At 39.9% G+C, this 12,235-nt stretch overlaps 1 protein-coding gene across 16 annotated transcripts in view; it reads left to right on the top strand.

Moving 5' to 3' along the window:
• Window positions 1–11,871, top strand: part of fbrsl1 (fibrosin-like 1) — a 365,636-nt gene extending 353,765 nt beyond the window's left edge. For 11 of the 16 annotated variants that reach the window (XM_051110778.1, XM_051110782.1, XM_051110777.1 and 8 more), the window contains 10 exons: window positions 727–777; window positions 1,023–1,118; window positions 4,399–4,470; window positions 4,614–4,643; window positions 4,747–4,818; window positions 4,950–5,082; window positions 6,196–6,279; window positions 8,283–8,366; window positions 8,922–9,213; window positions 9,434–11,871. In XM_051110778.1, the coding sequence (XP_050966735.1) occupies window positions 727–777; window positions 1,023–1,118; window positions 4,399–4,470; window positions 4,614–4,643; window positions 4,747–4,818; window positions 4,950–5,082; window positions 6,196–6,279; window positions 8,283–8,366; window positions 8,922–9,213; window positions 9,434–10,733 (2,214 nt within the window). In that variant the 3' untranslated portion in view covers window positions 10,734–11,871. The remainder of the gene's footprint in view (window positions 1–726; window positions 778–1,022; window positions 1,119–4,398; window positions 4,471–4,613; window positions 4,644–4,746; window positions 4,819–4,949; window positions 5,083–6,195; window positions 6,280–8,282; window positions 8,367–8,921; window positions 9,214–9,433) is intronic. The other 5 variants (XM_051110781.1, XM_051110786.1, XM_051110779.1 and 2 more) reach the window with 4 other exon arrangements.
• Window positions 11,872–12,235: the final 364 nt, after the last annotated feature.

Genomic DNA, 12,235 nt, shown 5'->3' with positions numbered 1-12,235 from the left:
ATAAGGTGACAGGCTTCTGTAGAAACAACACTATATATGGGCGTTTGTAAAGGATTTGAATGTTTATGTAAAAGAAATGTCTGAGTAGTAATTACTTTGTGCTGAATTTACAATGTTCGGCTGAGTGATAAAAACTCAAGCAAGTGAAATTAAGGTGACGAAGCTTTTGGGTTTTTTAACTTAATAGTACAGTGATGCATAAAATATTTAAATGTTTGTTTTTAAATGTTTATGGACACATTTTAAGACATTTGTTTTTGTCCTGACTCACAAGTATCCTATAGTTTGCTCATTTTACTCTTAACTTCTTGCCCTGAAAGAGTTACTGTTCTATATATTTTTCTTAACTGTAAAGGAATGACACTGCCACGTAATAAATGGCTCATGTCAGTTTAATTGGAAGTGAAGGGTGCCTTTCATTTGTTTAGCGATCTGGTTTGACTCCTTTGTGAGCGTATTCCCACACTCTGGGTCGGCTCTGTGAAGGCTGTGCCAGCTGCGGCTGCAGTGGTTTTCTTTCATGTGACATTGAATGGCTGTTTTACTGTGTAATTGTTTTATTAAAAGGGTGTAATTTATTTGAGCTTCATCTGCTTTGTATTTAACTATGTAAGCACACTGCAGAAAATTCTCTCATGTTTTTGGCTACAGATGCCTTTGATTTTGTTGATATGTTTTTAATTTGTACTCTCTTTCTCTCTTTTTCTCTCCCTCTCTCCTTTATAGTTCGACAAATACGCCCCAAAGCTGGACAATCCTTTCTTGAGACATTCAAATGTAAGTGGCAACTTGTTTTGACTGCATAACCTTGCTTTGACTGAAGATGAAGCAGATTATGTAAACTTTTATGGACTTTTTGAGACATATTTGTAAACTTTTTTTGCATGTTTTCAAACATGGTTTCTTTTATGTTATTTTCAAAGTAAAAAGTTGTTAGAGCTCAAAAAGATGACAGACGGCAAATAATTATGTAAACTTTACATTTACGTTGTTGTTTTTTTTTTATTTTGTTTTTTTGACAGTTCTTTCCCTCCTACCCACCAACAATGCCAGGCATGCCTCCATTACTTCCACATTCAGGGCCCTTCAGTTCTCTGCAAGGAGCCTTCCAGCCAAAGGTTAGACCTCAGAACTATGTATTCACGTCATGTGGGAATGTAGACAAAACTGTTTTGACTTGAGCAGAACGAGAAAGCGACCGTGTGGTTTTTGGCATTTCAAATTTCCCGCTTGCAGGATCTAATATGGCCAGCATTAATAAGTCAAAAATATTTAAAAAATTTAGCCAATAAAAATGGTGGCATGATCTCACAGATGTGAATGTCAGAAAAAAACTGTTGAAAGTTTCTACAGATGAATTCTGGGCCAGATCTATCTGGCTGTGTTCACACTGCGAGCCTTAGTGCTCAATTCCTTTTTTTCTCAGATCCATTTTTTGTATAGCTGTTTACATTGTTGGTTTAAATGTCAAGGTAAATAATAGATTTACAGCTTTCATGGCTTTCAGGCTTTCACAGCAAAATCCACCTAATTGCTTCTCAAAACTAGTCCAAAACTAGCCCAACCATGTTTAGGGGGGTAAATATCACATTTGTGGGGTCACGTCAACCCACAAAGTTGAAAAACAACCCAACAGTGGAAAAAGTAGCCCAATTCTGTGGGGAAATTGTGGATTTGGCAAGATTTGCGCAGCGTCCCACCATACGGAAGTAAACACGGAGGACATAAAGTAAGCGATTATGTGTTTGTTTATAGTGTGATATGCTGCAAAAGCCAGCAAAATTATGCACATAATGCATGTGACAAAGAACAGCAGAGTTTTTAAACTTATGATACAAGCCTTCATGTTTTGCTTGTATATAGAGTTGTCACTAATACTTACATCACACTTCCACTGATGACCTTTCGCAAGTGTCTTGATAACTTTGGGTATGTAAAATCTTTGAAGCGTCTCCCGTCAACGCGGATTATGACGAATGTCATTCTAGAGTGATGTAAAAGTCGTATGAATTCCGATATGACTATTCACACTGTGGTTGCATTGCAAAATATCTGACCTGTATCGGATTTTGGAAGTGGCACAAATCGGAATAGAAAAGATCAGATTCGTTGTGGTTTGTGCTGTTCACACTGTCATGACAAAAACAGATCTGAGTCACATGTGAGAAAAAAAATCGGTTTTGGGCCTTCTGTGTAAATGTAGCTTTTGTTAGTTGTACAAAACAAAGGACTGGTCTCAAAACGTATTCAGTTACGAGAATGTGGTGCACTAGTGGTGCACAGAAATTATTTTTTACCAAAACACTGAAACAGAATGTTTTTTTAGCCAAAAACCAAACCAGAAATAAAGTAAATTTGAGTAACTGTGTAATTAAACGTGGTTGTCATTTTCACAGGTGAGAAACCTGTTTTTTTGGCAACAAGCCGCCTCAGGCGAACTATATTGCTTCCCTAGCATCATTTGTGCACAAAATAGATAATGTTGTTTAAGATACTTTAAGCTAACTAAATCTTGGTGCATCTCTATACAGAAAATCTCTAAATTTTGGTTGTTTAGAACAGGTCGAGGTCACAGCCTTTCTTTAGTGGTTAGTGCATGCATATTAAAAGGTTAGTTCACCCAAAAATGAAAATTAGCCCATTATTTACTCACCCTCCAGGCATCCTAGGTGTGTGTGACTTCCTTCTTTCAGACGAATCCAATCGGAGTTATATTGGAAAAGAAAAGTTCTGGCTCTTTTAAGCTTTATCATGGCAATAGGCAGGTGTTTCTCTTCAACAGGTCAAAGCAAGTCCAATAAAGTGCATCCATCCATAATAAAAAGTGGGGTGAACATAGGCCTCCAGTAACGAATTGATGCAGTACATCTATATTTAAAACAATGATCTTTAATCTAGCTTGCGATTACTGATGTACGCCGAAGCAGCTCTGGGCGGATGTCATAGGACGTTGGCACTGCACATTGGCCGCTCAGAAGAACCCAAGAAACCAAAACAAAACAATGGTCATAAATTAGAAGCACAAAACAAGGATTTGTAAAGACAAATGTCAGAGGATTTCGATATAAGCCAAGAGGAGACTGGTTTTCCTTTGTTAAAGTAAGGAAACTTTGCTTCCTTTGCTTCTGTAAACAAACGTTGGCATGCGCAACGCTGACGTCCTACCTCATCCGCCTGGAGCTGGTTCCATGTACAACAGTGAGCGCAAGCTAGATTAAACTGATTATTATGTTTTGAATATATGAATATTTTTCTTACAAAAACGCATTGATTCGCTACAGGAGGCCTTTGTTCATCCCCCGGAGCCATGAGAGGCACTTTTTTTTATTATGGATGGATGCACTTTATTGGACTTGTTTTGACCTGTTGAAGAAAAATACCCACCTGGGTGAATAAATAATGGGCTAATTTTCATTTTTGGGTAAACTAACCCTTTAAACCTTGGATGCTCATCTGACAGAGATAGATTGAAATCTAGGATTGAGCCATGTCTCGCTTTATCCCAATAATTTCCTGTCAAATTTGCTGACAATAAAAGGGAAAAGAAGACCGAAAACCAAAAAGAACAGGTTCAAATCATTCTTCGTTTCCTGTATACTGCAGAAATGTGCCTGATTGAGAGCCCCAGCATCACCTTACTATTAGTATTCAGGTTGCTCTCAAATCCCGCACAGCTGCATTTATACTGCAGACAGACAGAGAAATCTACCACTGCCACTTTCTGCACTAATGGATTATGCAAAGAGGCTCAGGCTCAATAACCTGCTGGAGGCTTTTGTGTTAACTTTAGACTGTGGTCTTGAGCAGGGTGGTTTAGTGTGTGTGTGTGTGTGTGTGTCTTTGCAATATGTGTGTTATGGCTTTCACTCACTTGGTGTGTAATGGTTTTTACCTGGCACTTCTCAAATAACTCTCACTATTGTGTCAAAGGTAGAAGTTTCCAATAAGTATGAAGTTTATGAGTATAAATGACTATGGCATCCATGAAACTTTGGACTGAAGTGAAGTTTTAAACTTCAGGCTACACCCATGATGAATCACATGATTTTTTTTCCAGGCCTGTTGTGTTTCCTTTTGAAACAGGATGTTTGGACATCATATCAATGGGCTTATTATGTTCTGTTTAAATTGCCAATAGGCTTCAGTTGTGTCACAGTAATAAACCCTGATTTGATAATTGCTAGTAGGTTTCTGCCAAATGTTTACACTAGCATATAGACATCATCAAAGTTTAGACACATACAAGCCACAAATTTTTCATTTTAATTTCTTAAGATCTTCAGCTAATGCACCAAGGAGCCAAAAATGCAGTGCAGTATCTCTAAACAGTGCATGAGTGAAAATAGTAAATAAACAGACTTCAGCGTCATCTAAAATGGTCTTAATTTTCTCTCCCAGGCCTCAAACCCTATTGATGTTGCAGCACGACCAGGAACGGTCCCGCACACTCTCCTTCAGAAGGACCCAAGGGTAAGCCCTCCAGTCTGGAGATCCACTTAAGAGATCGGTCATTAAAATCCAATCAGGACTATAATGTTTTTAGCATTTCATGAACCTGAACTTTGTTAGAAAACATATCTCTCTGTCTTTTTCTTTTTCTTGGCTCCTTACAGATAACAGATCCTTTTAGGACTTCAGTAAGAGTAAGCAACATATTTTCATTCTCTTTCAAATCCCTACATTTTCCATCTTAAATGCCACCGCCTTTGTGCTAATGCCTTGAAATTTTCTCTGCGCTCATGTCAGAAGCCAGGTAAATGGTGTGCAGTGCATGTTCAAATCGCCTGGCAGATCTACCATCATCAGCAGAAGATGAAAGTAAGTCTTCTCAGAAGCCATAAAAAAACTTCAGGAAAGACTTTTGCTTTTGTCTTTTCTTTAATACATTTATATTATATTATATTATATTATATTAAATATATTCTTAAAATGACTTTGTCTCACAAAAGCAGATGCACTTGGACCCTCATAAACTGGATATGAATGGAAAACTTGATCTGTTCAGCCGTCCTCCAGCTCCAGGTGTGTTCCCTGGGTTCCCCTACCCACATGATCTGGCCAGACCTCTCTTTTCATCAACAGGTATGTGCAGAATATGAATGAGAAAACTCAAAGTAAACATGAAATCAAATTTGAGCCCTACAAAATCCTGCCCTACATGGTTTTTCTCATTAAATGTCCTGTAAAATGGATAACAAACAACATGTTATATTGACTTTAAATTCTTAGATAGCCAAAAGTTGCACAACCATTCCTGGAAATCATTCTCTTTACTGCTGTTTTTGGGAAAGCCTGATGCTGAAATCGCAGCTAGACTTGACTGCCTTAAGAAATTCTAATTAAATATAATTGATTTTCATTTCACTTATAAACTTTATAATCCAATCTAGATACTGCTTTCACAGATTATTTATGTCTTATCTTGTAAATTATCTTGCAATCTCTTTATTGGCATGGCATCAGGATAATAAAAATGGATTTGTATGTCTTTCTTTCTCTTATGCTCCTTGCTCGCTAATTTGCATGTTGTTATTTTGAACGTTGTCTTGGCTCAACGCTGGGGCCACAGGCATGAATATAAATGCTTTTACCTGATATAATTGACTGGTAGCTCTTTGTTGAAGGGCAACATGAGCGTGTCTGCCCTTTAGATTGTAATTATGCAGCGTGGTGTCATGAAGGAGCTTGTAATTGGTTTCTTCATTAATGATACACAGTAACAAATGACATATAGTTCAGGCTGAATAGACAGTTGACCCTTTCAAATGCAACCTGAACACTCTCATCACTGTCCTTTTTATTGTCTGGGCAAACTGCGCTAACAGCTTATTACTGATAGTCCCGCCCCAAACGCATACCATTGGATGAGCCAGACTGACTTCTAGTTGTTTTAGCATATTAAACTGGAATAGGAGAAAGTATTAAATCTAACAAGACTGATCATTACACAAGACCTGCCTTGTCTTTATGATGTAGAGACTACATCTACACTCTTAAAAATAAAGGTTCTTTATTGGCATCAATGGTTCCATGAAGAACCTTGAACATCCATGGAACCTTTTAAACGCAGAAAAGGTTCTTTAGATTTTTAAAATGTCCTTCAAAATGGTTCATTTAAGAACCATTTTTAAATGCTGTTTTAGTGAAAGGTTTGGCTGACTTTAACTGATAATAATTTACTGCTATATTCAATAGGATCGGGACATCCAGCTGCTTCACCCTATGGACCGTCTCCTCACCATCCTGGCTTCCTGCCTCCTAGCCATTTGGCAGGTAAGTGTAAGTAAACCGCCATTTTTAAATAGTTCCTCTCTTTCCTTTTGTACTTCCAAGTTTAATGCATTAATCTGATGTCACTGCCCTCTTTCATTTGATGCGAACATAAGGCAAATACAATCTGCTCCATATGTTGTAGTGCTGCACCTTGGTGGTGATCATTCAGCTAGAAAAGCATGTCTTTCCACAAATTTCCCAAACCAAATTCCAAATTGTGACATGGTGCAGAATCGAAGATGATGCATTACAAAAAATACTGTACTTCTATCCCTTATAGCCTTGTTTTTGCTTGTCAAGTATAATATATCTGCTCAAAGGGGGCGTTTACACAACTAAAAATGGTTCTCAGCTAAAAACAGAAAAGTTTTATGCCTTCTGGCCGTTCATTTACACAGAAACAGTGTTTTGGGCACCTGAACACACTTTTGTTTGCGGTTTTTTTTTTTAAAAAACAATCCCATTACAGTCTCCCTGTAAACTACAAGAATGCTAATTAATTAGTGAATTAGCAAATTAGTGAAAAGGTGACATCATGCACGTGCTTGTTACGTGTTCAGTCTATAGGTTTTGTTTCAACTACTTCATCAACTACTTGCTTGGCATGCATAATAATGCAGTTTTTAGTCAGAAACCTTTAAACTTGCAAAAGGAAAAACGTTTCAGTTTTTAGTACATTATTGTTGTGTAAACGTACCATAAGGCTCCCCTTTGGAAAGACTTTCAATATAATGATTAATGGATTATTTTGAAACAAATAGTCTTACATATTATATAAGTTATTCTAAACGAGTCATTTTGTCATGGAAATGTTAAAATGTCAACAAAACAAGATGAACTTGCTTAAAAAGAAAATTTGATATGTGGAACTGGCAGGTGTATGAAAAAACAAACAGTTAATTTACTCTTATATTAAAGATATGACATTATTTAGATTAATTAATTGGAAAACAAGTTGCATAATAAGAATATGCCTTGCAGTGTAAAGTGACTATGGTGTTTTTATTTCATTGGAGCATGAAATGAGCATGTCAGAGCATTTTCTGACCAGAACTCAACCTTTGTTTCCTACAACAAAACATAGTAAAAGTAATATTTTACCATCTATCCTTTTTTTTTTTTTTTTTTTTACTGTATTCAGATAGTGTTCCCCCACAGTTTCTATCAGATATGTTATTTGAGTTTGAAGCTGAATGCTGATTTTACACAGTGAGCTTTCAAGTCAGTCCAATTTGAGTTCATAAACAGCTGGGACCCAGAGGAAATGAAGAGAAAACGGGTAAAATGCAGAATTGGGTGCGGTGTTGCATAGTGGTGAAAGCTCAGGACTGGTAATCAAAAGGTTTCTCAGTCAAGACCTTAGCAGTATTGTGCCCTTGAGCAAAGCACTTAACTCCAGGTTGCTCCAGGGGGACTGTTCATGTAAATTAGTGTATTGTAAGTTGCTTCGGATAAAAGCATGTGCTAAATGACTGCTTGCTTACTTAAGTACACTGTGGATTAGTCATAAATCCATTCCTGGAGTTCAGGAATTTAAATTCATGTTTCACACGGAATTGTGTTTTTTACTTACGTGGGTTGGAGGTTGTTTGTTTGTATTTAATTTAATTATAAATGCAACTGTATGAATGATTTGGGCTCCTTCACCCAAGGTAGGTGTTAATGCATAGATGGAAGAATCAGAGAAAGCTCTAGAGGAGATGGGAGACACATGAGCGGTCTTGCTTGCTCTCATTTAATCATTTTTCACATCGGACATTTCAAAATGTCCCTAGCTATCGCACCCCAATCAGGTATTGCTCTTCATGCCAGCATCTCTTGCTGCCTAATCCACATTCAGTGAACACTCTCCAACAGTCTTACCGGGAGAAATAAACAACCCTTAGGGAGTTAGAATAGCAGCAGTAACAGTGACGCAAAAAACAAAGCTTGCTTGTAAGAGAAAAGCCGGTTGGAATGGTCGGGCACCTCCGGCCCTGCGTCGCTAATCCCTGTTTGGCATTTTGCAGATCCATTCAGTCGCTCCAGTACCTTTGGCGGCCTCAGCAACCTTTCAAGCAGTGCCTTCGGTGGATTAGGCAACCCAGCCCTCGGTAAGCCCCGGCCCCCGGCCTCTAGCTTGATTCAGTGCAGCACAGCTTAGCTCTAGACCACAGAGAGTGCAGAGGGAATAAAAAGGAGGTGGGAATGAAAGAAAGGCACTTAGCTTTGCAGCAAATGCCAAATGAGAGTTTAGGGAAGCGGGGGAAGCAGGCATTACCGCAGACAGCCCTTTGCCAAATTCACACCCAAACTCAAACTCGCAACCCAACTGGTTTAGCATTGCTCTCGCATTCATTAGTCGCTTGCAAAGTAGGGTGGAGTGTTTGCCATGTCTCATTTCCTCTCCCTTCTTCCTTCATTGGCTGAACGGGACTTCTTTTAGTGAAATTGATTGCATTGAAATAGAATCTCTATGGAACACTTTGCTTTTCATAGCTCTTAACCCCGTCGGGTCACTCATTTGTTTTCTGCTGAAAAGTCTTCATTGGTACCCCATTTGTAGGAGAAACTACAATACGCCATTAACCTTTCAGTTTGTGTATGCAGAAACTCAACACAACTGGACTGTGATCTGTTAAAACAATGTTACTTTTTTGTTATTTCAGGGGCCAACAGTGTATTTGGACCCAAAGAGGGTCCAGGGTTGCCTGGCCTCAGTAGTCCTCATCATGACACGTGGAATCGACTGCACCGAACACCACCCTCCTTCCCGACCCCTCCACAGTGGCCGAAATCTGCAGATGCAGAAAGAAGCAGCTCTGCAAACAGCCACGATAGAGAGAGAGAACGGGAACGGGAACGGGAGCGGGAGCGGGAGCGGGAGCGGGAGAAAGAAAAAGAACGGGAAAGAGAAAAAAGGGACTCTTCTGTTGGGAAAGACGAGAAGGATAAAGACAGGTTGGTTTAATGGACTAAAGCAAGGGTGCCCAAACTCTGTCCTGGATGGCCGGTGTCCTGCAGAGTTTAGATCCAGCTTGCCTCTAATTGGGGTTGGAACTAAATTCTGCAGGACACCGGCCCTCCAGGACCGAGTTTGGGCAACCCTGGACTAAAGCCTTTAATTTAGCCTAATTCTTGTCTTCTAATTCAACTAATGATGGGTTCTTTCCTGTTGCAGAGACTCTTTAGATCGCAATCGCCATTCGAACCGCTCTTCTCCAGCTTCTGCTCCAGTTAGCTACCAGATCAGCAACCTGATCCGCTCAAACAGCCAGAACTCGAACGACTCCGGCAGACACCGCAGCGGTAGTGCCGACCGAAACCGCGAGCCTGAGAAAGAGTTGTTGGACCGTCAACGAGAGCCAGGCGTTTTGGGAGACATAAAGGTGAAGGAAAGTCGTTCACCAGGGAAGGAGATCACAGACAGACGTTCCTCGGATGACTCTCTCAAATCCGTTCACCGATCGCCCTCTCCATACACAAAAAACATTCTTAATGATGCAGGAATCAAGATGGGTATCCCACAACCGCTACCGATTAAAGAAAGCGAGAGGGATAGGAAGGAAACCAACTCAGTGGATCTGCTACAGAAGGTAAAGAACGACATGAAGATCAAGGAGGAACGCAAGGAAGAGCAGGACGTGATGGTGGTTGGATCCGAAGCCCCCACTAAACCTCAAGTCCCTCCTCCATCTCATCAAACCACACCAATAGCTCACCACCCCGTGCTGTCCCATCAGCCTCCTCCGCCGTCTCCTCGCTGTAGTGACCCTCCAACACCATCCTCACTTCACGGTGTCCCCATGCCACACTCATTGCCGCTCACACTGAGTGCCATGCATCAAATGGGAAGTCTGAATGCACTTGAACGCACTCGCATGGCACCTTTTATGGGAGTCAGCCCTCTTGCAGCAGGTCGAGACCGCCTTCCTCATCCGGCGTTTTCCTGGGATCCTCTACGAGAGGCTTACCGAAACCTCGACCTTCAACGGCGCATGGACTTCCAGCTTCGTTCCGAGCCTGGGCACCGCTTCCCTGGTGTCTACGATCCAGAACGCCCCTATCGGGAGCGGGAGCCACATGACTACTCGCACCACGAACACCTCCTGGAAGTTCGACGGGAGCAGGAGAGATTGAGGCAACAGGCTGAGGAAAGGGAACGGTTGCATTTACGGGAGGAACTGGATCGAGCGAGGCTTCACCAACTTCACCAGTCGCCCATCGAAGGACACTTACCCCACATGCCGCCATTTATGTCACACCTCGGCGGAATGCCGTACCCAAGGCTTAGCCCTTCGACAGGACATAACGGACTTCTTAACCGGACACCCCCAACTGCGGCACTGAGTGCCCCGCCACCTCTGGTGCCCTCTGGTGCTGCCAGACCGGCGTCGCCGAGACGGACTACACCCATCACCACCCAGGACCCTCGGGAGTACTCGCCATCACGCAACCCCAAAGAGGTGGAAGCACGGTAACATCCTAAAAAGGAAAACGCCTCACTTGAGTTGGACACGGGCAACATGCACTTATTTTCACACAAAGTAGAGTAAATGATAAATGTGTAATTTGTACAAATATTTGTACCTTGGAACAAGCACATCAACCGGCTTTTTTAATTGATTGGAGTGGAAGAGCTTCAATTCTTGTTAGCTCCAAACGTAAGACGTCAACGTGAACTACCAACCAGAAATTTGATATTAATATATTAATCCAATGCCTTTTCAGTTTTTCATGTGAAAAGACATTCTGAAATTTGTTTGTACATTTCCTATCCTTCATGTACAGGCATTTTTTTTATGTATTTGCATTAAGTTTCATTGGTTCCCTGCCCTGTATTTATCCTAGTGAGCTGCTGGATATGGATGTCTACATATCTGAATTGGTATGATCTCACTGTTTGACAGCTGATTTGCTCTACGGTACCTGGAAAATATTCAGTGCTGACCATGTACAAAGTTACATTTTGGAGGGTTTTTTGTTTGTTTGCTTAATTTTCTTTTTGAGATATGCAGACAAATATGTATTACGATATTCTTGTTTGGTTTCTGTAAAATTTAAAGATATTGTAAATATCTTGTTGATATTACTTGGAACGAAATGACATTGTACATTTGTTAGGCTTTTTAAATGTTTCTAAAAAACAACGAAATTAAACAGAACCACTTCCAGGTTGAAAACCATGGTGACGGAGCTGTCCAATCAGAGGGGAGGACTCAAATGGAGGTGCTGGCATGGCGATGCAATCTATGCAAAGAGGATTAAGAGAGTTCTGATTGGACGGTTATCAAATGGAGTTCTAAAGTGTGAACCTGGATAACTGTTTTTCATTCGTCCAATGAAGAGCCAATGAAACAAACAGCTATAAACTTCCGGGTCATAAAGGAACTGCTTTAAGCAGAGAACACTTCTCCAGCCACAAAACCTGGACATCTGAGAAACATATTGGAATGGTTGGGGTGGCAATAGACTCTTTCTGTCGACCTTGTGGTGTTGTGCAGTTGTTTTTCTTAGACTCTTGTATACAAAACAAGTAGAGCTTTAGGCGTGAAAAAATGAAAATGAACATTCATGGTTTAAAAATGTATGGAATAAAGGTTGGACCTTATATCTGCATACCTGTCTGCTAATTTAATTTTAAATTCGGTTGTCATGTCTATGTTGACGTATAGACATGAATTTTTTGTTGTTGTTGTTTTTACAATAAAGAATCACCCTGTCTAGACACAATAATTTATAATATTTATCAAAGATATATTTTTTGTAATTATTATTAATTAGGAATTTTTAATAATTAATTATAATTACAATAATTAATAAGAAATACATTTATAATTAGTTTAATTATTGTAATTACATATACTTACAAAAATATATGCAACATTTAGATCAATTTTATTTTTAATTGGCATAAATTATATTCAGTGCAGCAAAAACTACCATGATTTATACTTAAAAATTGTACTCCACAAATGTACGT

Source organism: Labeo rohita, chromosome 5, assembly GCF_022985175.1.
Source record: "Labeo rohita strain BAU-BD-2019 chromosome 5, IGBB_LRoh.1.0, whole genome shotgun sequence".
Classification (NCBI taxonomy): Eukaryota; Metazoa; Chordata; class Actinopteri; order Cypriniformes; family Cyprinidae; genus Labeo; species Labeo rohita.
Note: the sequence above shows the minus strand (reverse complement) of the source record. Positions and strands in the feature narration are given on the sequence as shown.